The following is a 27,918-nucleotide window of genomic DNA, read 5'->3' on the forward strand; positions in this document are numbered from 1 at the left end:
GACGACTCATTATAATAGAACTATGACTTGGCATGCTGTAATCATGACTCGTTACATTGTAACTATGACTTGGCATGCTGCAGTTATGACTTATTTTGCAATATGTCATTTCATTTGTGATTTAGCTGTAATTATGACTTGGAATAATGTAATTATAACTTAGATTGTATCTATGACTTGGAATGCTGTAATTATGACTGTTACTGGAATTATGACTCTTCACATTGTAATTATGACTGGTGATTGTAACTTTAATTCCAACTTCGTAGCATTTTGCAGCTACCAATTGTCTCTGACTTGGTATCTCACAAGTATTACTTCATATATCATATTTATGAGACGCGCAAAAAGGCCACTTTCCTTATGATCAGTTAAGTGCTAATGTGTTGCTGTTTTTTTCCAGGCCTGTCTTTTTGTCGGGCCCCCCTGCAGCGGTGGGCAGTGTAACACGACGCTTTCCCACTCACATGGCAGATGGAAATTTCCACTCGGTGGTGGCTGGTTAAATGGGAAGGGTCTCCATCTGCGGCTCCACTTAGTCCGCCTCCTCCGCCGCGTCTGCAGCTGCGTCCCGCAAGGTAACAACCCGATCTGATATATCTTAACTTTTTAATTCACCCTTTTTCAGTCCTGTTTGTCTTTTCCTGGCGCTTATTTCCCCTCCACGTGTGATGTGGTGAGAAGCGGGCAGTTTAAGTGGAAACGAGCGGGCTCTGACTATTTATAGGTTTTTGGAAACGTAACAAAACGGCGGATGCGGGTTTAATTGTGCGGGAGTGAACGGCTTCTCTCCGTGCGACGTTTGCGTGGTTTTGTTGGAAAACGCACATATTTTAAAAGCTCGAAGAGCAACAGTAGCGCTTCCTGCAGGGTGTAGTCAGAAAGAAGGGGAGCAAAAAAAAAGAAAAAGGTGCGCCTGAAGCGCCGAACACGCCGCTTTATTTACGCAAAACGACTGCGCTTTTACGCAGAGATGTTCCCATCCCAGACACACCAGTTGCTCGTGTCGTTGTTCCTGGTGTGTTTGCATACTGCGTTCGTTGTTTTGTTTCTTTTTTCCTCTCTATTTGCATTTTTGCATCATGCTTTGTGTCTGCAGCAGAAAGAGCCAGTCATTTCAACTTATCCAGAAATGGCCCGAACGGAAAAAAATGCGCAAAATATGCATCATGTCTATATAATAAATGCAGGCAGAATTATTCACATGTTATAACTGAGACTGAAATCTAGGAAAATATTGTTTAATTTAGCCTAATGTTAAAACTTAACTAACAAAGCACATTGGCTGAGCGTTTTGTGTGTCCATATGAAGAGTTCTGATGCAAGACCCAGTATCTCCAAAACCATACATTTTAAGTTGATGCCAACATGTACTTGGCTGTCAAGGGGACCATCAGTGTGCAAAATATGAAAGAATTTGAACAAACTGTTTTCATTTTATTGATGAAAGTCTGCATTTCCGCATAGGGTTTCCTTTAAATCTCCATTTTCAACTGCATTTTTCTTCATGTGAAAAAAAGGACTTACTTGGTTTTGCATCTGAACTCTTCATATATTTCATATGTTTTCTGGCAGAAACAATGATTTTATGACAAAAATAGGGGGAAAAAAAGAGACATGCAGCAAAGGTCACCCAGGGTGCCACTCGAACCCGGGACTCTGCCAGCCAAAGCATGTGGCACTTATCCACCAGCTTACAGTCTTGCACATAACAATTATATCTGTCTGTCTGTCTGTATACATGCATTAAATGGTAAATGGACTGTATTTATATAGTGCTTTTCCATCTGCATCAGACGCTCAAAGCGCTTTACAATAATGCCTCACATTCACCCCAATGGGAGGGTGCTGCCATACAAGGTACTCACTACACACCGGGAGCAACTAGAGGATTAAGGACCTTGGCCAAGGGCCCTTAGTGATTTTCCGGTCAGGCTGGGATTTGAACCGAGGATCCTCTGGTCTCAAGCCCAATGGTTAACCACTAGACCATCACCTCCCCAAAATTATAAATCACCAATATCGCCCATGGGAGTTATATCACCAATATATAGACCATGTCTTTCACACTTCCTGTCTGTGTTCTTGGACAAGACTCATCTGCGTTGATTCAGTCCACACAGCTGTAAATGGGTACCAGCCTTGGCTGGGGAAGTACCTTGCGATGGACTGGCATCCCATCCGCAGGGACTCCTCATCTCTTATCTTCATGCTATGCTATCCAGGGATAATGTCCAGCCAGATGGAATTCAGGCCCTTTATAGTTACTTCTTCTTCTTCTTTCCATGTTATGCAGAAACTCAAAGTGCTTTACAATGATGCCTCACATCCACACACACACTCACACCCCAGATGAAGCTCAAGTGCAGCTTACTGATTTGGGGAATCAAACCGAGGATCATCTAGTTACAAGTTCGCCGGTCTAACCCCCCTGTCCACTACCTCCCTCAGTCTATATGTTGCAATGCTTTCTAGAGAAAAATGTTGAACTCCACTTTGCTCCTGCTGTGCTTTAAAGATCCTGATATTGGTGATTGTTTCTTTAATCACTTTGAATTAAATTATCTTCCAAATGCATAGATGTAAATGTGTAGGTGTTTGACTGCGTTTGTCATTCTGTGCATTACTGTGGCCGTTTTGTGCACACGGGCATGGGTGTCTTCACATCCACGCATGTCCGGCCTTGTTATAAGGCACTTTTAAGCGTTTAAAATAACAGACCATAATCCCAGCCGATACCTCAGGTCCTGCCGGAGAACAAAGAGGAGATTCAGCCTGTAGAATATCCGTGCTTGGACATATTTAAGTTGTGAGTTCAGCTCTATCTTTGCTCTCCTGACAGCTAAAAATAATCAGTTGCTACATGGTAACTGTGCATGTACCGCCTCTGACCTGCTCTGTACGTGCGCTCGAGTCTCTGATTCTAATCACTACTGATCAATCTCTTGATTATTTTTGCAATTAACCTTTTATTATATAAAATGTCAGAAAAAAAAATGCATATTGTAATTTCTCAGCTATAAGAAAGCAATTTTTTTTTTTTCTGGAAATACAAATGCTGAATATGTTCAACTATTTTTTGTTGTTTTGTTGTTTTTTTGTGTGTGGGGGGGTTGTTTGTTAGTTTTTTTTTACCATTTTAAAACTGCCCCACTTAAAGTTGTTTACTATAGTTAACCATTCACTGAGAGCTGTTTACAATGGCAAGTTTTTGCAATAAAACAAATTACTTAAAAACTTAAAAAGCACTTTAAACCAGGTTGTCCATGGTGTACAATAGATTTATTCATTTTAAATCAGATTCCTTGTAATTTCTTAAAAATAAAATGATGTAAAAATACATTTAAATGGTCTGAAACATTTTAAAAACATTTTTAAGAGTGCATACTCAGTGTAGAACAGCAACAACAAGCATTAACTGTAACTTTAACTCATTTTGAACACATTCAGCACAGTTCATTTTTAAAGGTTTAAACCCACTGAACAATGAGAGGACTAGTTTTATATCATGTTACCAGTCTGTTATGATTTGCAGAGGTTAAAACCACATTTCATCTTATTAGCCAGACAGAAGCCTTTTTTTTTTAAAGAAACCTTATTTTATTATTAGTTTACAGTTATTTAAAATGGGATAAAAACAGGTAATACTTACTTTAAAAACAACTTTACAAATGAGAAAATTCTGATTTGAAAAGCTGCAACAACTCAAAATTTGTCCATATACTGTATTTTGGTAAATGACCAGCAGTTATTGATTGTTGAAATAAATAATTATTATTTTTCTGTTGATTGGCTGATTAATTGAGTAATTGTTTGAACTCGTAGTAACTATAGCCCCCAAATTTGGAGAACTTTATGAATTAAAATTTCTTAAACTAAGAGGTTAGAAAAGAATTCACCCCCTGTACAGTTGTCATGGAGGAGGAAACAATCTATAGAGACCAGATTGTAAGCATGTTTATGTCTGCGTTAAAGTTGGACATTTTAACGTGGAGATCTATGGGAAAGTGCTCTGTTTTGGAGCCAGCCTCAAGTGGCCAGTCAAGGAACTGTACTTCATTTCACGTAGTCTCAGGTTGCTGCCTTGCTCCTGCAATGTTCAAGATGATTTTTGCACAGTTAGCCAACAACAGAACCTTTAAAACGCTAAAACAAAATCAAACAATATAAACCAAAATTTTAAGGCTTAAAAACAGGATACCATCTCGACACATGCACAAGATCATTTGGTGAACGCAGTTGCCAAATAACAAAAAACAAGCATCCACAGATGATCAGATACCATCCTTAGCAGAGCTACAAAGTTATAATGAATATGATTAAAGATTAATTAATAATCTGTAAAACTACATTATTAACCCTTCAAGTTTAACATTACACGCGTTTGCTTTAAATATTTAAAGGCCACTCGTAATTGTAAAGACTCCTCTGTGACTTGTAGAGGAAATTCCTGCATAGGTTTGCGCGCCTGTCAGCCACACACTCCAGCTCTGATTGGCTGGCGGTCTGAATGACGCATGCGGTTGAAACGGGTTAGTGGAGGGACACGTGGCTGATGTAACTCTGAGAGCAGATGAACAAATAATCTGAGAGCCAGACGCAAAGTCTGCTTCAAGGCAGTAGATGGCACAAGTGCAATCTGTGGACGTCCCACAAAGAGAAGAGATGTTTTAGTCTGTCAGTGCATTGAGTTGAAATGTGAGGAGGTGTCAGAGCATATACGCGGTAAAGGACAGCCTATTTTTATCTGCAGGGTTACATAAATAAAAAAATGCAGGAGTTCCCTTCTTCACACAGGGGCAACCCTATACTCTGATTGTTGTTGTTGTTCTTTTTAAATGCAATAATCTTAATTGACCTGTGCAGGAAATTAAGCACATGGTGTTGAGAGTTATACTGTCAGGTTCATAAGTTTTTGGACAGTCTCACACTTTTGTAATTTTTTGTCTGTATACCACCACAATGGATTGGAAATGAAACAGTCAAGATGTGATTACAGTGTACATTTTCAGCTTTAATTCAATTCTCTGTGTGTCATAATATGTCAAGGTAGAAAATGTTATCTGGTAGAATCACAATCTCTACCAGTAGAGATTGTGATTAACAGTTAAAAACATTTGTAAAGTCTGAACTCAAAGATTTTAGTGCTTACCTGTTCCATGTTTTGTAGTAGACAGATATCCATGAATGGTAACACTCTATCCTTTGCAAGCAAAAAAGAGCTGGCTACCAGAAGGAAAGGGGGAGGGGGGGAGATAATTTATCTTTACACCATACAGACCTGCTGGCATATCACAGGAGTCATGCACAAGCAGGCAGTTTTGACTTATGGTTATAATTTAAATGAACTAATTCCGGACAAGTCATTGAAATTAATGTCACGTCTGCCGTTTCACAAAGTGAAAATATCAGCTATGTTTTTTAGTTTTAAAGTAATGCACTAATTTTGAAGGTTTTAGCATTTAGATACACATGTCGCAATGCATTATGGGAGCATTAGTTTCCTGACGTCAGTGGTTGGTTGGTCGGTATAACCATATACTGAAACGTATGGTGGGTTTTACAAATAAATCTGTATTTGCAAATATGTTGTTTTTTTTTTCATTTGTGATAAAAAAAAGGCAATTTGAAAACTGAAAATTCTGTTTGCAAAGTGATTCATCACTTTTAGCTGCCATGAACGCTGCCATCTACTGGCCAGTAGATGGCAGTGTTCAAGGGAGTGTGAAGAGCATTTGCCACACATTTGCTAAAGCAAACTAACATTTAATCTCGACATTGATCAAAACATGGCAAAGGAATTACATTCTTTAATGGGAGCATGTCATGTTGGCAGGAATCATAGGTCAAAAAGGTAGATTTTTCCTCCATATTGGACCATTTGTGCTCAGCGAATGAACTCGTGTTTTGTTTTAGTTAGCTCGTGTTCAGCACAGTGCAAACAAGTGGAAGCCAGTAAACATGCATGTTGTACTATTCTATATTCAAGTTTGTGATGGTGCCATGAAAGTGATTTAATCTATTAGTTCATTATACCATCATTAAATGGAGTTGATGTTCGTGATGGTGTCACAAAAAATTTGAAAGTTTTGTGATGGTATCATGTTGTGAGACTGGCTGCTACATTATATTTGATGTTACTGTCTTTGTCATAGATTTCAGAAAATTACAGTTTGGACATAAAAAGGAGTTGCATCCTCTTGAACAACATTGGAAAGTAATTTACGTAGTGGTGTATGCTTGGTGAAAGATACTAGAAAACTGGTTTTCTTTGTGTTGTTGTACAACAGAAACAGAAATTAAATTATGTTTCTGTGCTTCTCATCATAATGTGGCCATTGGTCTTTTCTTATCGACCATTTCATCTTGTTTTCTGAAGCGGTCAAGGCCCAATCCACCAAAGCATACGTCATCAGGACATGTGAGCCAGCAGATCAATAGTAACTGATAAGATGATCAGGTTCATCAAGATACACGACATTGTGTACAGTAAGCCAGAATAGTCTGCCAAAAGAGAGCTGCCCTGAAGTAGGTTTACCAGGCAAAATATTTCTGGTTATGAAGCAAAAATGACCACCCACCAAAACATTTGTGGGAAGACCTGCAGATAAATTGTGTTATTTTTTCTTGGGCATGGTGCTGATGTTTCCTGTTTCCTCCATGGTTAAGAGACGTAGACACTAACCAGTGACCTGAGGGCAGAAATACACTTGCTTTTAACTATGTACTCTCATGCACGTGATGATTGACTTGTGCATTCTGCATGCGTTAGGCAATTTCGAGCATCCGCATGATGCAGTAACACATGAACAGTAGATGCAGTATCAGGATGATCAGCAGCAATGTTTTTAACAGAAGTTGTGTGAAAAAGTCCAGAAGTTGCCAGAAATTTTAAGTTTATTGTTTATAGCATGCAAATATGGAAACTCTAAAAGGTCTGAGTAAGTAGCAACTGGCATAAGGCATTTGTGCAAAATGCAGTGTCCTGATTGAATCTGGCTTCTATGAATAGACATTTGCGCCGTGTGTTCACTGAGAGAGGTCAGAGTTTTTTGTTTTTTATACCCCTATTGAGAAGAGTGACTGTTAAATATGGAAGAAGGGCCAGCTAACGTGAGTAGCTATTTACTATATTTTCCTGACTACAAGTATAGGTCAGTTGGTTTTGAAATTTTCTTGTTTCACTTGTAAAATGATTAAATCATGCTCTCAAACTGAAAGACCACGTTCTTGAATAAAGAGAAGGAATATAATCTTCATACTACTCTGCATTCCACTTGTTTTGCATCTTGTGGGACATCCACAAACAGCAAGGAGGACAGCTAGGCAAAGGTAAGGCTAACTATAATATTTTTAAAATGCATGGGACTTTAAAATGTTTAATTACATTGAGTAAATAAATGCAATTTAATCTGTAAAATATGGCACTTGCCCAGGTTAGTTGGCCAAAACCCTTAATGTCTGGCCATCCTTGAAAGCATCACCCATAAAACATTTTACAGTAGTTTAATCCACCTTTTTCACCACACTTAAACATAAAAATATTGCTTTAGGTAAAAAAACAAAACAAAAAACAAACAGTTGTTCTGTTGTCTATCCCAGGAAGGTTTAAACTATAAGGAAGTTGATTTCAGTGGTGTATCTGAAAGAACTGGGCCCAGTGGCATGAAGAAATATTCCAAATGATTTCAAATGAGCAATTCTAGAAAATGTATGCCAGTGACGTTGCCTATATGCCAATTCAATATGCTAGGCTTGATCATCAAAGGGATTGTTGTAGGTTGTTAACCTTATGTTCCAGGTTTTATTTCCGTGTTGCTGCAACATCTCAACTGATGTTGCCGAGACAGGTGTGTGGCTGTTCATTTGTACAGACTACATTGCCACATTGGAAGAAGTGCAACTCACAGTAGCAGAAGACAATGTTTTCCCCTTGTTAGCATGGTATACCCTGTTGTCGACTAACAAAAAAAAAATAGTCGACTAGTCAGATGTTAGCTAGTCGTAGTCACCTATTATGACTGGTCATCCCATCCACCAATGTAATAGGTGGTAGGGGTGGTGGCCAAGTGGTTAATGCGCTTGGTTTCAGTTCAGAAGGTTCCGGGTTCAAATCCCACCCCTGCCACATTTCTCCATGTAATGTGGAGTTGCGTCAGGAAGGGCATCCGACGTAAAACTTGTGCCAATTCAACATGCAGATCCACCTTGGATTTGCTGTGGCGACCCCAAGTGCAAACAAGGGAGCAGCCGAAGGGACTTACTAGTATGGTATACCCTGTTATCTCTGAGATATAACAGGTATTGTAAAAGAAATCAATTAAGAAAGCAGCATTTCCAAGTCATTGAATATGACTTGGAGCTCAGTCACAACGATCATTAAGAAATGCACAGTCTATTGTACTGTACAGAAAATCTGTCTGAAGTAGGCAGTTCTCAAAAACTGAGTGGAAACTACTGAGGGAAGCCACCAAGTCAACAGTGACAACTCTAAAGGAGTTCTAAGCTTTTATGGATGTCATTGGATAAGCTGGACACAGTGCTATTTTTGCCTGTTGTATCTCCGTTTACACAGTTTCATGATGGATTTTCTTCACATAATAAGATGTGAAATTTCAGCCACAGTTTGCCAGAAGACACATGAGAGACTCTGGCCTAGATTTTCTGTGGTTGTCTCATCTCTTTGCTGCATGATGACTGACTTTGGGAAATCCTGACGTAGATTATCTGTTTTTGTGTCTCCATGAATGATCTATGACCTCAGAGAGGAAGTTTTGTCACTTTTATCTGCTCTGTTCTGACGTTAGTGACCCCCGTCTCGTGAAGTGGACTTGGTCTGTTTAGTGTTCCACGGATTGTTTTGGGGATGAGACGACTGTGTAGTCACAGGCGTTTGTCTGTGCCAACGTATGTGCACTTCCTCACAAATCTCAAGGAAACTCGTAGAATTTAAGGAATGCCCCTGCAGCTACAGAGAACCCATCATGGTGAAGAGTTAGTGATAAATGGGAATTTGAGTTCTTCTTTCCATTAAAGATTTTCACCCTAAAGATGCAGAAGAGAATCAAATTAGCAAATCAGTTAAACCCAAAGATTTTCAACTTTTCAGACTGGTTTGAACAGTTGAAGTCATTGGGTTGAACTGTTTTGCTTTTTGCTGATTTTAGGGTGAAAATATCTTGAATATCTCGCTGTGACCTTGAGATGACCCTAAGGTCACTGGAATTGACTGGTGTTGGGAGATCATCTAAGTACACTCTTATGCTAAATATGAATGAAATTGGTCAACTGGTTCTTGAGATATCGCGCTAAAATGGTGACAGTAACAATATCTTGAATATTTCACTGTGACCTTAAAATTGACCTTAAGGTCACCGTAATCAACTGGTGTCAGGGGATGACCCAAGTACACCCTTATGCTAAATATGAATGAAATTGGTCAAATAGTTCTTGAGATATCGCGCAAACCAATTGGTTCAATCCAATTTGAATGTAATCTCATGTTTGACTTTGATTTTGAATGTCACCTCGTTCCTTCCTAATTGTGTTGCACAATCCTGGATTTCAGCACCTAATACTGCAAAAACAAGTTAAACTTTCAGAACCAAAAGAGTCGGGCAGGATCAGTTTGTGTTCTTTTTATATGACCTACATACTGGACGTTGTCTTTTCTGTTTTTCATGCTAATCCCTTCATCGGTCCCAACTAGTGTCGCCATCAAAGTGCTGCCACGAAGGCTCAAATTTTCTCTGACCACATTTACTGCTTCTGCTTCTGGCGCAGTACCCTGTATTTAGCATGCTAGCATGAGCGTCAGTCAGATGCTGCACTCAAGATCCACAAATTTGTACTGGATGCCAGGGAACGTCTGTGTTTTGTGTGCTTTTTGTTATTAGTATCTTAAATAAACTAGAAGGTGAAATGGAAGTTTGGACTCTTCCGCCAATAACATCCAACCTGTACCACCCCCCCCCCCCCCACCCCCCAATTGAATGTTTTTTTGTGACATCATAAAGCATTGTTTTTGAGGTGTGCAAAAATTTCAGTTGGTAAAAGACTTAGATGACAGAAGTGATGCAGAAAACTTAGTTTAGTGCAGAAAAAAGTTGCCAGATATTCATACAGGGGGTTTTCCCTTGATTTTAGATTCTTGTAACTTGAACCCTCCCCCAGTGTTTGGACCTGTCCTTCCTGTTTTTCCTGTTTGTGTGATAGATATCTTAAAATGAAACCAACATAGTTCAGCAAAATTCTGTGGAGAAATTGTCCTTCTGTAAGGGTGGATTTGACTAAATCCTTCATTTCATTGAGTTGTGCAAACACGATTCTGTATTGTAAAAATGGTAAGCAAAGCAGATGTTTCAGACGTTTCAGTGAGAGAGCGATGAAAAATTTGAGGCTTTTAATTGTAATAGTAACACAACCAAACCCTTGTTGCCATTGTGCTTGCTCAGGGGGATGGGTAAGGTTAGACTTTACCTTTGTGAAGCACCTTGGGGGGACTTGTGTTATTATTTAGCATTACATGAATAATTCATTCACTCATTGATTTTCTACCACTTATCTGGGTTTGGGTCACGGTGGCAGCAGACCAAACAGTTCATCCCACGCTTCCCTATCATTGGCCAAGTCCTGTAACTCCTCCTGGGGGATCCAGAGGTGGTCCCAAATCAGCTGGGAAATGGAGCGTGTCCTGGGTCTTCCCCAGAAGCCTCCCCCCAATTAGACGTGCTTGGAATACCCCTGGAGACAACCAGGGGGCATCCTCACCCCTGAACCACCTCACTTGCTCCTTTTGATGCAAAGAAGCAGCGGCTCTGCTCTGAGTCCCTCCTGGATAGTCGATCTTCTTACCCTGTCCAGGAGTGAAGCCCAAATTCCCGATGGAGGAATCTCATTTTCGCCACTTGTATCTGCCACCTTATTCTTTTTTGGTCATTACCCAAAGTTCATGACCATAGGTGAGGATAGGAGTCTAAATCGACAGGTAACTTGGGTGTCTTGCTTTCTGGCACTGTTCCTTCTTCACCACGGTCCAGGACAGCATCCGTAAAATATTAGACGTTGTCCCAATCCATCTTTCAATCTCATGCTCCAACTTACCCCCACTCGAGAACAAGACCCTGAGATACTTAAATGCTTCCACTTGAGGCAGTAAGTCTCCTCTGACCCAGAGGGGACAATCCACCCTTTTCTAACAGAAGACCTTATAAATAAATATATATAATATATGCATTAATTAATTAATATATAAATAAAGTGAATTGAATTAATATATTGCAAATGTCAACATTATATGCTGTTGAAAGGTTGCAAGTTTCGATTAAGTGCAATTCATTAATTGAACTTAATCGAAATGTGCTACCTACAAAGGAACATTTCCTCGGGTGGTCTACCTGGGTGCTCACCAGTTAGGACCAAGGCAGACCACCAGTCCATTCAGACCACCCAAAATTAGCCATATATCATCTGTAGCCAGGTGATACGTGGACATCTCTTTGGCATTTTTCCACTTGCTTAATCCTGGGGTGATGACAGTGCTATGGCTAAGATGCCATATTGCGATGAATTCAAGATCACTGTATCGTCTCTGACCTGACCTGTAGTGTGTACCTGTACTAGCAAAGCAGATTTAGCTTTTGTAGTTGAAAACACTGTCAAGTTGCCTAATATTAGCTCTTACTAGCTTATTAGCTATCTAACGGATAACGCCTTAAAGTTCACAATTGACAACTAGTAGCACAGAAATGTGGCATCGTCTCTGAAGATGCAACCATGCATCATGCAACCATGCATGATGGGAAAAAAACTAATAAAATAATTTCTTTGTGGTTAACATTGTGGAAATTGAGATGTAATTCATGTAACACAACTTCAATTTTGGAAAAGCAAATTGCATTTTTGAAAATGATATATAAAAAGTGATTAATTGTAAAGGAATATTCACGTATTCTTTATCAACAATGAAAATATTAGCTGCAGTCCTGCTGTATAAATTCTAACATGTTGAATTTACTTGAAAAAAAAGTTGGGAAAACGGCTGCCTCACTTACCCTGAGTGAACTTGGGAACTTGGGATCAGCTCATTGACTGCTCGTGCTCAGTCTACTGAATTAGTTTTAATGTCATTAACTAATCTGGGGAATAAGGTGGACAAGCGGATGGCTCTGCAGTCACACATGCTGCTGCTGCACGTGTTTTCTTTTAGATGGCATTACAAGTACCCAGAGATAAAAACTGAATCTGTGAGACAGAACATGGCCTTGGGCACAGAGACGCACCCCGACCTGTTCTCTGATTGGGTGGCTGGCGGCACTGCCTACCCTCATCCACTGACACTACGTCCACGGCGTCCATGGACATTGTGTGTGTGTGTGTGTGTGTGTGTGTGTGTGTGTGTGTGTGTGTGTGTGTGTGTGTGGTGTGTGTGTGTGTGTGTGTGTGTGTGTGTGTGAGAGAGAGAGAGAGAGAGAGAGTGGACTCCCGCGTATCAATCGTGGACGACGCATGGTTGTGTACGTGTTCGGTCAGTCAACCCTGCGACCTCGGCCTCCCGTCAGCACAGGCGGTTTTGTCTGTTGTGTAATTTGAGGGTATAAAAAGGGTCACATGATGTGTCACATGGCCACATTTTGGGGACGTGTCGCGAGTATTTAAAAACGTCAGTGGCGTTCTGACGGTTCCAAATGTCCAGATGGTGTTCTACGTTTAGATCCATGTTTCCTCTTCATAATTCTCCTCTCTTTCTTCATTCCCCTAATCTCTCTTTGGCACATTAATACAAGTCATTTTCACTTTTTTTTTTCTTTTTTGGAGCAAAACAATTCTTTCAAATCTTCCTAGCACTTTTTGCTGACCTTTCCAGCGTGTGCCTCAGTTTGTGCTCACACAGGCGGGTTGTGTGTCTATGTGCGCGTGTTATGATTGGCAGATGGGGAGGGCCTAACTGATGGGTGTGTGTCATCATCATTGGTGGAGCGAGACCCTCCCTCCTCCTTTTTAAAAGCCCACTTTTACCTGAACTTTACTGCAGCTCCTCTTCCATCCAGCCTCCTGTCTGCTTCAAATTAATTCACTTATTGAAGCAAACAAACAAATAATAAAAGAATCCTCGTCTGGGAAGCTGTGAATCAGTAAGTACTGTTACTTTACTTTGCAGCATCAGTTCATACTATTTTTAAATAAATAGGATGTGCACTCTTTAAAAAGCCAAAAAAGTGTGTTTGGGAAAATCTGAAGTATTGCAGAGGAGAAAAAAAAAGGAGCCTTTGTTGATCTGCATTCCTGCAGCTGCAGATGGGTGTGTTTGAGGAAAGTTTATCACCATAAGTCAGTGGACTCACTGTCAGAGTTGGCTGATGCAAGAGTGTGTTTGGGTGGAGAATGTTTGACTGCTTGTGTTCTGATGCAGAGAGCCACTAGACACACTTCACTTTGGATATGTTTGTCTTTAAAACCAGATGTGGAGTGCTTTTATGTTGGTGTTGCTATGCAAAAAAGTCTGGAAACTGGAAGAAATATTCGTGCTTATTGTCGATTCAACAAAGAATGGTTTGGTTTTAACCCAAAAGTTGTTGTGCAAAAGTATTCTTCATCGATGTGTCAAGAAGAAACAAAGTTTGAAGTGTCCCTACATTCTTATTCCAGTAGAGAAAAAAAAATCAAATTGAATTGTTATTTCTTTAAATTTTGAATATCAGCTTACCAGCCTTATAGGTGTACTGCCATCACTCAGTACCAATGATCTCTCATTAATAAACTGATTGTATAGAAAATAGCGTTGGGACAACGGCTGGTCGGGTACTATGTGTCATCAACTAGTCGGCGATTATATTTGACAATAAATTAATTAAGCCAATTTCAATCTTCATGGTGAAACTCAAATATGACATTTTAACAAATATAAGAAGAAATCACAAATAAAAAAAAACAGCATTAGGACAAAGGCAATACCTGCATTCATTTACTAGGCATAGACAACTCCGATTGAGCTGACTACGTCACCTGCCAAGGTCCACACATTTTCTATAGTGAGTGAAGAGAGTGGTGCCAGCTACAGCAGGTCTGTTCTTTTAAAGATTAACTAAACTTAATAAGTGGTTTTGACTAGTCGACTAACAAAAACAAATAGTCGACTAGTCAGATGTTAGCCAGTCGTAGTCACCTATTATGACTGGTCATCCCATCCACCAATGTAATAGGTAGTAGGGGTGGTGGCCAAGTGGTTAATGCACTTGGTTTCAGTTCAGAAGGCTCCGGGTTCAAATCCCACCCCTGCCACCTTTCTCCATGTAAAGTGGAGTTGCATCAGGAAGGGCATCCGGTGTAAAACCTGTGCCAATTCAACATGCAGATCCACCTTGGATTTGCTGTGGCGACCCCGAGTGCAAACAAGGGAGCAGCCGAAGGGACTTACTAGCCCATCCACCAATGTAAAACACAGATTTCTTGTAAATTGTAGATCACTTCCCCCCCAAGAAAAGAAGAAAAAAAAGATGTAGTTTGTAGCTCGTAAATAGAACAATGTACTTTTAGTGTCTGAAAGAATTAATGAAGTTTTAATATCAAAAAGGAACTATATAATGTCATGATTCTGGTCAAGCACCCCTGAGTAGAGAACAACTATGAAGGATGGTGGAACAGATTTATTGTTCATATAATTGCTCAGCTATTCCACAATTCAATTCAATTTATTCAGTTTATATCCCGCCAAATCGCAACGTCACTTCAAGGTGCCTCACGTAAAAACAGCTCAAAACAATGTAAAATTATATAAACAAAAACCAAAGTAAAATAAAATTAAAACATCGAAAACACATTTAAAAGTTCAGAATAAAACACAGTAAAGAGAAAAAGAGCTTAAAATTATTAAAAAAAACGATGCTAGCCATAAGACTGGGTAAAAAGATTGGATCAAAATGTGACACATAACATATCGTTTTAACTGCTAAAAGAAACAGTGTAGTTTTTGCGCCTAAACTAGACCATTTTCATCGAAAAAGAATGAATTAATTTTAACTTTGAATTGCAATTTGGAAAATGCTGGAAACAAATAAATGTTGTTGTCTTTCTTGTTTTGTTTTTCGTTATTTGTGTATTGGACACCTGATCAATGCATTTTAAGATGTTTGCAATGGTCCAATGTTGTGTCATTCATTGTAAAATTACGTTGTCTTAATTCTAGGAAATGACATAAACAGGGTGAAGGACCTCACCAAAGCCTGTAGGTTCCACAGAAGGTGATGAGAGGAGACAAAAACAAGGCTGGCAATCAGTTTTAAGTCAGTTTTTTGGTGACGAGTCAAGTTTATGTAATTTTAAGGTGTGATTGTTCATCATCATTCAATAAACCAGAGCGTCTTCCTGTTTTGGAGCCTGCAAGATAAATTAAATTGTGCACGCTTTACCTGGACTCATTAATTAGATATCATCCACAGCTGTCTTGTTCATATCAACTTATTGTTATTTCTGTATGTTTTAGGTCTTTCTGTAAAGGTAACCGGTTCTGGGAGGTGTTCACGAAAGAAGCAAATTGCTGTCGCGCCAAGTGTAAAGTCTGATCTCAACTCCTGAACTATAATCTTGCTTTGTACCACGATGCCGGGAATTGTGGACCGCATGGAGCTAAGGAGAATCTCCACAGGAGCTGATGACGAAAGCTTGGAGAGCTTGGACCACTATACAGAGCCCACCGACTCCGACAAGGGCACCGTGAACAGGTCAGCAACCGCCTCACCAAAATGTTCCTCATCGTTCCAGAATGACTTGTTTGACAAGTTTATCTGTATGTGGTGAAAATATCGATCTTGTCGAGACATTAGTGATATTCATGTTTCTGGTTCACTGGCCTTGTGGTTTAGTGGTTAGCATTGTTGTTGGCTTACAGCAAGAAGGTCTTGGGATCGCTCCCCACCTGGGGCTTTTCTGTGTGGAGTTTGCATGTTCTCCCCGTGTTTGCGTGTGTTCCCTCCAGGTGCTCTGGCTTCCTCCCACGTCCAGAGACATGCAGGTTAGGTGGATTAGAAACTTTAATTTGTCCGTAGGCGTGCGTGCGTGCGGGTGTGAATGTGTTTGTATGTCTATTAGGGTGCATCACGGTCTTATGCGAAAAAAACTTTTATCGTAGAATGTACTTTTACCCTGTCTAAATTTTTTTAACTAGCTTTTCACATATCCAAACCCAATATTATTGCATTTGCTCAATATTTAGAGGTCCCACCAGCCACTTGTATATTGAGGAAATTTGGACGGCCAAGCATTTTTCGTAAAAATCAACAATATTGTAGTGAACATTCTAAAACTTTCAGAACATAAGGCTTGGACTAAAAATGGGATGTATTGTGTGTTTAAATCAGGTTTGTTTTATATGATTTAAGTTGAAATCACAATTTATTCATTAAAAATGGCAACTTTGTAGCAGTTCGATACTATAAATTGTGATATATTATAGACACAATGCAAACATACACAATATTATGATTTCAGGACTTTTGAGCATATTTTGTTGTATTCAGTGGGACCTCTAAATGTGTTGATTTCCATATATTTCACATGTGACATACCCTATACCAATGTAAAAAATTAAGCATAGGAAAAAGTTACATTTCCAACCTTCATATTTTTGATGCACCCTAATGTCTATAGTGGCCCTGCGACAGACTGATGTCCTGTCCAGGGTATAGCCTGTCTCTCGCCTCATGCCTGCTGGGATAGGCTCCAGCTCCCCCATGACCCTTGGTTAGAGTCAGTGGGTATAGAAAATGGATGGATGGGTGGCCTTTGAGAGATGTCTGCTAATGGGAATATACACTGCCTGCGAAAATACTCAGCCCCTTGGTATTTCACACATTTTAATTTGTTTATGCCATTTCAAATACAAAAAGTGAATCATGCTTCTCATTGAAAAAAAATTCTAAAATTATCTTCCTTAAACTCAAACTCAAAGCAAATCTCTACAACTTGATATAAATTAATTAAAAATATAAAAGCCAAGGTGATGGGTTGGATAAGTAATGGGCCCCTTTGGTATAATACCTGTAAATAATCAGTTTTATTGCCAGTTTTCTTCAGACAAGTCAGGGGATGGATACATGAACATTTCCAAATCACTGAATATGTCTTGGATTTATTTACATCAGTTAAGAAGAAATGCAAACAGTATGGCAGTATGGAGGATTTTCTTCCACTAAAACATCAAATCTAGGCTTGCATCTCAGCTGTACCTTCTGACAAGTTGTAGCTGAGCTTCAGGTCTTCTTTTTAATAAAACCCTCCTCTGTCCCACTTCATCATGAAGCTGTATAACTGGGGATACAAAATGAAAAACATGCACTATGTACAATTTCTCAACAGCCATGGAAACCTGTAACTTCTTCTGGGTGTCTTGGTGGCTTTCCTCACTCTTCTCTTTCTTGCACAGTCACTCAGTTTTTGAGAACTGTCTACTCCACACAGATTTACCATAGAGTGCCATGTTGTTTGTATTTCTTCATAACTGATATAAATAAAGTTCAAGACATATTCAGTGACCTGGAAAAGTTCATGTATCCATCCCCTGACTTGTCTGAAGAAAACTGGCAATAAAACTGATTATTTACAGGTATTGTACGAAAGGGGCCCATTACTTATGCAACCCATCATCTTGGCTTTATATTTTAATTGGTTTATATGAAGTTGTAGAGATTTGCTTTGAGTTTGAGTTTAAGGAAGATCATTTTAGAAATTTTTATATTGAGAAGCCTGATTTACTTTTTCTATTTGAAATGGCATAAACAAATTCAAATGTGTGAAATACCAAGGGACCGAATACTTTTGCAAGGCACTGTACGGCCAAAATATCTTTCACAGTCCATCAAGACCCAGTTTACTGGTTTCTGTTTAGGGCATTCAGTGGGTGAGAGGATGAACCTGATGGATTGGGACAGGAATAGACTGCTGTTGCAGAAAATAGCACTTGATTATTTTTTTTTTCCCATTAAGGTGAATACATGCCCCATTTGGAACCAGTCAAATACAGGCACCTGCCTTGATTCAGGAAAAAAACTACTGGAACAGAGGGTGTTAAGCCCTCAATAGGATGATCATACTTACTTTGTAAATACTGAAAACATACTGCGATGAGTGTTACAGGTGGCATTATGGAATTGTTCAGTTTCCTCTGCTTGTGTTGCTCCATTTCCCCTGCTTGTTGTAAAAGTAAAGAGAATCTGCACATTCAATGCACTGAGCATAATCACTGGATTTGCTCGTGGGCGCATGATCATACCAGCTTTGCAGCCGACCTCACCTCATTTTTACGTAAACGCTCACGTGAACACAAGTGGTCTTGTAATCTGGTTATGTGATGTGAACTTCGGGTGTAAAAAATCTCATCTGCATCAGGTGGAAAGCTGTAATGACAGCAGCACTGTGGCTTATGAACGCTGGAAAATAGAGCCTCTAATGTGAAATTCAACAACTTGTTTCGGAAAATATTGTGGTAAACATTACAACGTAATGTGACGTATTTTCAAGAACACGGGCATATAAGGTATTTATTTTTGACACTTATATTCCACAAAAATTTAAGAAGAAACTATTCAGTCACATACTAGCCTAAAGAACATGGGCTAGATATCTTTAGTGTGGTGTTATTTGTTTCCACTGTACAAAAATGCGCTGAACCAAATGTTACGTCTGTATTTTTTGTCTTTTAAATCGCTTGGATTAGAAATTGCAGGACAGGAGGGCAATATGGACAAATCATTTGAACTCTCTGAATACATCTATTCTGTGTCCTTGAGTGATTAAGTCTGTAAAAATGTATGTGATGGATATTTGCCCCTCCAAATAAAAAGATAATTGGGACATCCCAAACTAGTTAAAAAAACTAAATATGTAAATTACAGAAAATACGGCACATGATCTCAAACGTAGGGGGAGTCACTTTTCTCTGCTCTTGTCAACAATAAATTTTATTTGAACTGTGATGTGGACATTATGCTCAAAGGTTACAACCATTTAAAATAAATCACAACATATCTAAACTTTATACTTGGTGATGAAGTTACAGATCATTAACACTATTTCTGTATATTTCAAACACATTTTCGTTTTTGTAAAATATTTAAGAATGTTGTAGCACACTGTAAAACTCAATGAGTTAGTTGAACTCAAACCATTTGAGGAAACCAATTGCCTTAAACCATTTGAGTTTTGTTGTGTGGGCCGCTGAAGAGGAGGTACTGCTGGCCCACCACCACCAGAGGGCGCCCTGCCTGGAAGTGCGGGCTCCAGGCAACCAGAGGGCGCCGCCGCCCCACAGGAGCTGCCTCGGTAACAGCTGTCACCCATCACCTGAGACAGCTGACGGCAATTATCACTGGGGTATATCAGCAGGACGGCATCTCCACCTCATCGCCGAGATATCGTTCTGCCTGGAAGGTAATAATCTCAGCTGACTGCTTGACAGTAACCTTTGTGTTTTTGTGAGTGATTGCAGACTTTTTTCTCCAACGAGAGGTGGAGGTAGCTTCCCTGCCGTGCAGGTTGCTGGGTGCAAACGCACCCACGTTTAATTGTGTTCTTGTTCCTCGCCAGCAGTACCAGGTCCGACACGCGGGGCAGTGGCCACCTGGGAGTTCGGAACTTGGCGGCTCCAGTATTCCCGGGGTCCTGTGGCGGAGGAAACCGTGTGGTTCCGGTTCTACTTTGGAGAGGCGTCTCCTATCTTCGAGCCTGCCCACACGACACCTTTGTGAATTGAACTTTGTCCATTGTTGTAATTTGTTGTTTTTGTTGTGCACGTTCGCAACAGTAAAGTGTTGTTATTTGACCTATTCCATTGTCCGTTCATTGCGCCCCCTGTTGTGGGTCCGTGTTCCTACACTTTCCCAACAGAGTTTGCCAACTTAAATCAATTAACTTTCAAAAATTTAATTGTTAAAGTTTTAGTAACTTAACAATTTATAGTTAATTAAACTTATGTAAATCTAGTTTATGTTTTTCAATAAAAAGTGACAAATAAATTTCTGCCTAAACAAATTGCATTACATTTTGGATTAGTTTTTTGACACATTCTTTGGTTTACTTGTTGACTCTGCGTTGTTGTTATGACTCCGCCCATTCGCTCCCCTCGGGATGCGAACTCTCGATCTCCGGTATGGAAATCGGACTCTCTAACTACATCTGCACAGCGACACCTGCTGGCCTCCGTTACATAAACTCAATTAAAATGAGTGAATGGAATTCACTGGAAATACATCACCAACACTTAACCCCTTAACGCCTGAATTATATAGCTATATATAAAAAAATGTTTTGTCTGTGTTTTTGCCTTTAAGTAGATGGTAAATAATGTTGAGATTAGTAATTACACTTTTGCACAAAAATAAGTAGTAAATTTGGTAATAATTTATGTTATAATGTTGTTGTTGTAATAATAATAATAATAATGTATGTTGCAAATTTGCGGCAACAGGCATACTGGTCAGTTTGGTATGTTGCATATTTGAGTCAAATATTGTAGCATACAGTATATGCGACAATAGGCGTTAAGGGGTTAAAAGCCCCAAAACCTTAAATGCACTCATAGGCTGAGTTGTTATGACAACAATTCATTTTTGAGTTAGTTTAATTAATGGAAATGAGTGACTATAACTTTTTTCGAAGTTTGAGTTACATTAACTTAATTATTGTATTAAAATGGAGTGTTCGGTTTAACAGTGCACTGAATGGATTGTTTTTTTTTTTGCAGTCAGTTTGTGGGCGACAATGATGACACAGAAAGTCAAAACTTCCTGGCAAACGGGATGCTGAAAAAGCAGAAATACGACGAATACCATGAAGAATATGTAAGATGATGTCATTTCCACTCTTATGTAATAGGTAGAGAAGGTTTGAGAAACGGTCACGTGAACAGATGTTATTTACGCTGTCTGGACCCTCACAGTATCACGGCTTTGCAAGTCTCTTGCGCGCGACATTGTTTGTTGCTTGTTTGTAAAATTCATTGTATTCTCTGGTCACTTTGTCATTTGGAGCACATCTATTTTTTTTTACATACCATCCAAATGCACACAGTGTGTATCATTATTATTGTTATTATGTTACAACATGCACTTTTAGTCCATACATACAGTATATGCACGTTCTCCGTGTACTTGTTGGAAATGCATAATTTTTCCTATATTGAACTCACCCAACTGGAATTTTTTTCCAGACCGTGTTGAAGCAGCACTACTTTAATAAAACCACACAATTCTTATCATTTGTTTCAGTTAGACCTCTGGTTCCACTAAAAGTACAAAAATAAATTCTGGGAAAGCTCTGAACATGTATTGACTGATAGTGTCGCAGAAAGTGGGGGTGGCATTTGAACTCGCAGCCCGTGGGTCAGAGTGGTCAGAGAGGGTTAACTGTCATGTTGGTTTGCAGTACTTTGCACTTTTGCTGATGTGTTGCAAGTAATATAATACATATCCACATCTACATAGTTACGTAATTACTTGAACATGACTGCAATACCAATGCAGACTGATGTTTCTGTATGTGAAGTACCAGCTGGTTTTCTTGCTTACAGATCTTTCGTCCTGTGTATCTCTTATCTCCTCTGTAAGCAGCACCCCGGCCACACCTCCTTTGGCATGTCCGTCTTCAACTTGAGCAATGCTATCATGGGTAGCGGCATTCTGGGTCTGTCCTATGCCATGGCGAACACAGGCATTGTGCTTTTTACGTGAGTATCACTGCGCCAGAACTTATAGGGCCCTATCTTGATTTTTTTTTTTTTTTTTTTTCTTCAGAATGAAGTTGCACAATTGCTTTTGGGTCATGTTCAAGTCCTATTTTGGTATTTAGACGGCACAAAAACTGAGGATACAGCTAGGCACAAAGGGGTTGGATTATCTAGTTCATTGATTATGGTTGTGTTGTCGTCTGAACATATATCAACCAATCAGAGTGTCATCTTTTAATTCAGAGGGGCACACCCCAGTGCTGTTCAGCTAGGTGTAAAAATGGGTACGAGCAATAAGATTGAGTTGCAAAGACCAAATCAAAGACAGGGCCCATGAGCTCTTACTGACATACTGATGAAAAACAAAATAATTAAAAAATGTTTATATAGTAGCACAAAGGTGGTTAAAACTTTTGTAAAGTACGTACATACTCAGCAACAAATAATTTCTGGGAATATTAGATTCCCTGATGTGGAGTGAGCTGCTATTTACAATATACAGGATACCGTCATGATAACATAGTATGTTTGGCTACTGAGGGGCAGTAATATCAAAAACACTAACCGCAGTTGGTGATAAATATGGTCGACACTAACCATTAGCGATAATCGGGAGGGATCATTATTCCGAAGGTCCATTGTTCTCAAGGTAAGGTAAGGTAAAGAAGGCCCGTCAACTAGTTAGCTAGCAGGCTATAGCATGCAGCGGTAAATATTCAGTATTTCAAAGGCCCAAAAAAAAGACCTGTTCAAAACGGCAGCAACAACTTTCCATTCTCTAGTCTTCCTTGAGACTTGCAAGTTTCTCCATGGCACGTACTCACTTAGCTTCTGGCCTGGTAGTGGGGAAGTGCTAAAGCTCCGGGCGTCCACCTACATGCGCCTCCGCCGCTCGCAGGCTTCTCGGTCAGGCGTTGCGCCGTCACCACACCCAGCGTGATTGACCTTCAGACCAATGATCCTTCAGAATATTGAGTAGTCACCCGCTAATCAAGGCTAGCATGGCCTCATATGCTGTATGCAGGTAATGCTAACTTTTAGCATCAACCACAATCTTCATGGCCGCATATGCTGTTTATGAGTTATGCATCAACTGCGGTTAATTTTAACATTTAGTATCATTTGTAGTCTGGATGGCTACATATGCTAATGCTAATCGTGTTTTCTCTAATATGGCTCTTAAATACGCAGATATACTGTATTTGAATGCAATAATGCCCAGTATAAATTATGGTACCCTCCACATAAGGTAGTATTTTCTGGAAAACCTTTAACACGATATCATGTAAAAAAAATTAACTTGATAGTTTGGTGGCATAAAAATCGAACAGGTGTAAAAATAGCAGGGCACACAGGCAGGTGTGAGAGTCACGGTTCAGGGAAATATAATTGGACAGACCAGCCTCTGGTTTGCGGTACTGACTGGATGTAACCTTTAAGATATTAATACTAGAGTACATCTAAACTATTTATACCCTTATAGAGTAACTTTACCTTTGAATTTTTACTTGCAGTCAGTGCGTCTTGACCTCTTCTGGCTCTTCTCTCAGCTCACTCTATCCCATGTATGTGCGTTATCAGCATTCATGTGTGTCATCCAACATCTGATACCACGCAGTCACCCCCCACTCCCCAAAACACACAGACACACACACGCACACACACACTCCCTGTCGATGTCAGTACTCCTGACTGATAGCCATGAGGAAATAATGGTGCACTTCGGGAAGTACAAAGACAAATCTATTGTTTTTTGTTTTTTTTCAGCAGGAAGCTTGCACGTCTCCTAAAACCAGCTTGACACTTGTACGAAGCCGTGCACGCAATGACACGCAATGTTTGCCAATAGGTTTTGCAATGTGCATGACTAGTTCATGCAAGTGACGAGAAATTTATGCGTGCCAGAAATTTGCACCATTTCAAAATTTTCTTTGTGCACCGGCACGCAGCCTCGTACAATTTATGCACAGTTTATGACAAATTTGCTCATTGGCATGCAAGATTGCGTGCTGGTGCAGGCATCAAATTCCTGCAAGTGTCAAGGTGGCTTAAAAGTCCCCCGTCCTCTTGCACCAATCAGGAATGTGCTGTGTAAAAATTCTGGAGGAAGCTGTCAAACTGAAGCTCTGTCAGTATACTCACGTGTGACTTGTGATGAATGCAGGATCTACTTACAGTAGTGTTCAGAATAATAGTAGTGCTATGTGACTAAAAAGATTAATCCAGGTTTTGAGTATATTCTTATTGTTACATGGGAAACAAGGTACCAGTAGATTCAGTAGATTCTCACAAATCCAACAAGACCAAGCATTCATGATATGTGTAGCGGCTGCACTCTGCGTTGTGTTGTTATGACTCCGCCCATTCGCTCCCCTCGGGACGCGAACTCACGAGCTCCGGCATGGGAGTCGGACTCTCTAACCAGAAGGCTAAAACCCAGGGCTCTGGCCTTGTGACCAAAGAATCCGTTTGAGCTGTTGGGAGTGAGGTTTACTAACTACATCTGCACAGCGACACCTGCTGGCCTCCGTTACATATGCACACTCTTAAGCCTATGAAATTGGGCTATTAGTAAAAAAAAGTGGAAAAGGGGGTGTTCACAATAATAGTAGTGTGGCATTCAGACAGTGAGTTTGTCAATTTTGTGGAACAAACAGGTGTGAATCAGGTGTCCCCTATTTAAGGATGAAGCCAGCACCTGTTGAACATGCTTTTCTCTTGAAAGCCTGAGGAAAATGGGACGCTCAAGACATTGTTCAGAAGAACAGCGTAGTTTGATTAAAAAGTTGATTGGAGAGGGGAAAACTTATACGCAGGTGCAAAAAATTATAGGCTGTTCATCTACAATGTTCTCCAATTCTTTAAAGTGCTGTGACAGTTAGAAGACGCCTGTGTGAAGCTAATTTATTTTCAAGAATCCCCCTCAAATAAAAGACGTGCAGAAGAGGTTACAATTTGCCAAAGAACACATCAACTGGCCTAAAGAGAAATGGAGGAATATTTTGTGGATGATGAGAGTAAAATTGTTCTTTTTGGGTCCAAGGGCCACAGACAGTTTGTGAGACGACCCCCAAACTCTGAATTCAAGCCACAGTTCACAGTGAAGACAGTGAAGAATGGTGGTGCAAGCATCATGATATGGGCATGTTTCTCCTACTATGGTGTTGGGCCTATATATCGCATACCAGGTATCATGGATCAGTTTGGATATGTCAAAATACTTGAAGAGGTCATGTTGCCTTATGCTGAAGAGGACATGCCCTTGAAATGGGTGTTTCAACAAGACAGTGACCCCAAGCACACTAGTAAATGAGCAAAATCTTGGTTCCAAACCAACAAAATTAATGCCTCGCAGATGTGAAGAAATCATGAAAAACTGTGGTTATACAACTAAATACTACTTTAGTGATTCACAGGATTGCTAAAAAAAAGCAGTTTGAACATAATAGTTTTAAGTTTGTAGCATCAACAGGAGATGCTACTATTATTGTGAACACCCCCTTTTCTACTTTTACTAATAGCCCAATTTCATAGCCTTAAGAGTGTGCATATCATGAATGCTTGGTCTTGTTGGATTTGTGAGACTCTACTGAATCTACTGGTACCTTGTTTCCCATGTAACAATAAGAAATATACTCAAAACCTGGATTAATCTTTTTAGTCACATAGCACTACTATTATCTGAACACTACTGTATATGACGTCACACAACATTGCTCATAACACCCCATACCGGCGCTATAATTTCATAGTAAAAGTCTTTTTTTGTGCAGCTTGTGCTGCTGCTCTGGTGCAAAAATCATTTTATTGCAAAAGTTCCTTGAGTTAAAGACATCAGCACGTTATTTGTCACCAAAATTCCTCAAGATCCGAAGGCAGGGGTGGGCAACAAGCAGGTGGGTTTCTGATGAGTTCTCCCTGAACATAAACACCTGATCGTCAGTGAAATCACCTGCTGATGATTGGTAGGAAGGAAAACCTGCAGTGTCTCGGCCCTTCGTGGCACATGATTGCCCACCCCTGACCTAAGGGCTGATTTTTGTGAAACTCTCCAGTTGTAGGGGCATGGATCAACACCCAGTGTACTATTTTGGTGTACATCCAGATTCAATCTAGATCTAGGAATTATTTTTCCACCTTTGTCAACAATGACTTTATATCAATCAGTTGTTTAAATACATAATGTTCAGATGTTAGTGTGGTTAAAAGGTTGGAATTCTTGAGGTTGCTGGGTCTGCTAACCTGGCAAACCAGACCCATAATTCACCTTGTGAAAGAGCCTGGTCCCCTCCCATTCATGGCCATTTCCTCTTCGGCCGGGCCAATCACACCCGTTTATCTTATTATATATGGCAGGTTTTATGACTGATTAAGGAGTGCCAACATCAGCAAGTCTTTCGGAAGCCAATTTTTGCAGCGTGCTGTGTTCAGAAATGCTTCTGGAATGACTAAAAACACCACAGACATCCAGGTTTTTATGGCAAACTGACAACAGTCATTCGTTGACACTAGTCTGGTTGTCACTCTGCTTATTAGTTGCTCTGATTGGTTGCGTGTGCCAAAGTATTGCGCCCTGGAAATAAAATGTGCCTGGAGAGGAACCAGACTAATTCTCAAGTTGAGAATTGCAGTAGTCTGCGCTAGGCTAGTCTACTGTGCCTGCATGCACTCTACTGAGTGTGATACTTGTATTATACTATAAAGGCTGAATATGAAACTTTTAAAGTGTTTGGTGGCCAGCCAGTACATTTTTTCTTTTGATTGTTTTTAAATGTTCTGATTTGTATTAAATGATGATCTATCTTGTTTTGGCGTATCAAGCTATGGTTGCATCAGTTTGATATGTTTAGGCAGAAATTATAAAATTGCATGAACTCTAACAGGTTTATTAGAAATGTCTATAAATATCCCCACCCGACATAAGTTATGTGGATGATGAATGGCTGTTGGGATTGTTCCAAAACTTCTCACTATTTCCGCTACATTTACTTTCCTAAGCATCTCTTTTTGTGTGTGTGTACTGCTTTCACACTCTGTATAAGAATGATTAAAAATACCAAAAGTGAAGCCAAACATAGTTTGTGGACAGGCGCGATGAAACTGCTCCTTGTGCAACTGACTGGTTTTTCTCTGCCTGCAGAATCCTGCTCATCGCAGTGGCCATTCTGTCTTTATACTCGGTGCATCTGCTCCTCGTAACGGCGCGAAAGAAGGAGGTGGGTATTTAAAGTAACTCCAGGTTCAACAAACTCAGTTGGTATTTATATATGCAGTAGTTGTGCAAATACACAAACTACTCGTGAGGTGGCTGTGAACGGTTAAAGTGGCTTTGGCCTGGTTTGAAAGCATCATTGCGCTTTTTTATTTTGACTCCCTGTCCGTGCGTTGCTATTGGACAGAACGTCCCGTTCTCATAGAAACGATCCTATTGTCATTTGTTTTCATTGTGGTTGTTATTGTCACGTGTTGTGCATCTGCAAGAGAAACAAACCTCAACACAGGCTTGGAAAGAAAAGACTGTGCTTGGGTTACCGAGGCCATTGCACATCCAGACGATACACAAAAGTAGCACAATTGGCATATTTCAGGCAAGGAGGGGTCCATCCCATCATTAGGAGGGACAGCTGCCCTGTCATTAGGAGGATGCTAACTATCCTGTAATTATGACCTATCATGTAATTATGACCTGGCATGCTGTAATGATGACTCATCATAATAGAACTATGACTTGGCATGCTGTAATGACGACTCATCATAATACAACTATGACTTGGCATGCTGCAATTAAGACTTATTGCAATATGATGACATTCCATTTGTGATTTAGCTGTAATTATGACTTTGCATGCTGTAATTATGACTTATCATGTATATGACTTGGCATGCTGTAATGATGACTCATCATAATAGAACTATGACTTGGCATGCTGTAATGATGACTCATCATAATACAACTATGACTTGGCATGCTGCAATTATGACTTATATTGCAATGATATGACATTTCATTTGTGATTTAGCTGTAATTATGACTTTGCATGCTGTAATTATGACTTATTATGTAATTATGACTTGGCATGCTGTAATTATGACTTATTATATTGTAACTATGACTTGACATGCTGTAATCATGACTCATTAAATTGTAACTATGACTTGGCATGCTGCAGTTATGACTCATCATGTTGTAATTATGACACATC

The 27,918-nt window shown here is 39.8% G+C and overlaps 2 protein-coding genes across 2 annotated transcripts in view; both read left to right on the forward strand.

Annotated features, from left to right (window-relative positions):
* The first annotated feature begins 429 nt into the window (after window positions 1-429).
* slc38a4 (solute carrier family 38 member 4) overlaps window positions 430-27,918 on the forward strand; it is an 89,645-nt gene continuing 62,156 nt past the window's right edge. Inside the window, exon 1 of the mRNA XM_034163229.1 lies at window positions 430-578. The gene's annotated coding sequence lies outside the window, so the exon portion shown is untranslated. The remainder of the gene's footprint in view (window positions 579-27,918) is intronic.
* On the forward strand, window positions 13,033-26,943 carry LOC117504463 (sodium-coupled neutral amino acid transporter 4-like). The gene is made up of 5 exons (XM_034163932.1): window positions 13,033-13,133; window positions 15,482-15,719; window positions 20,735-20,831; window positions 21,600-21,715; window positions 26,856-26,943. The coding sequence occupies exons 2-5, from the start codon at window positions 15,598-15,600 to the stop codon at window positions 26,941-26,943; spliced, it is 423 nt and encodes a 140-aa protein (XP_034019823.1). The 5' UTR covers window positions 13,033-13,133; window positions 15,482-15,597.

The sequence above is a fragment of the Thalassophryne amazonica genome, chromosome 22, assembly GCF_902500255.1.
Source record: "Thalassophryne amazonica chromosome 22, fThaAma1.1, whole genome shotgun sequence".
In the NCBI taxonomy this organism is placed as follows: Eukaryota; Metazoa; Chordata; class Actinopteri; order Batrachoidiformes; family Batrachoididae; genus Thalassophryne; species Thalassophryne amazonica.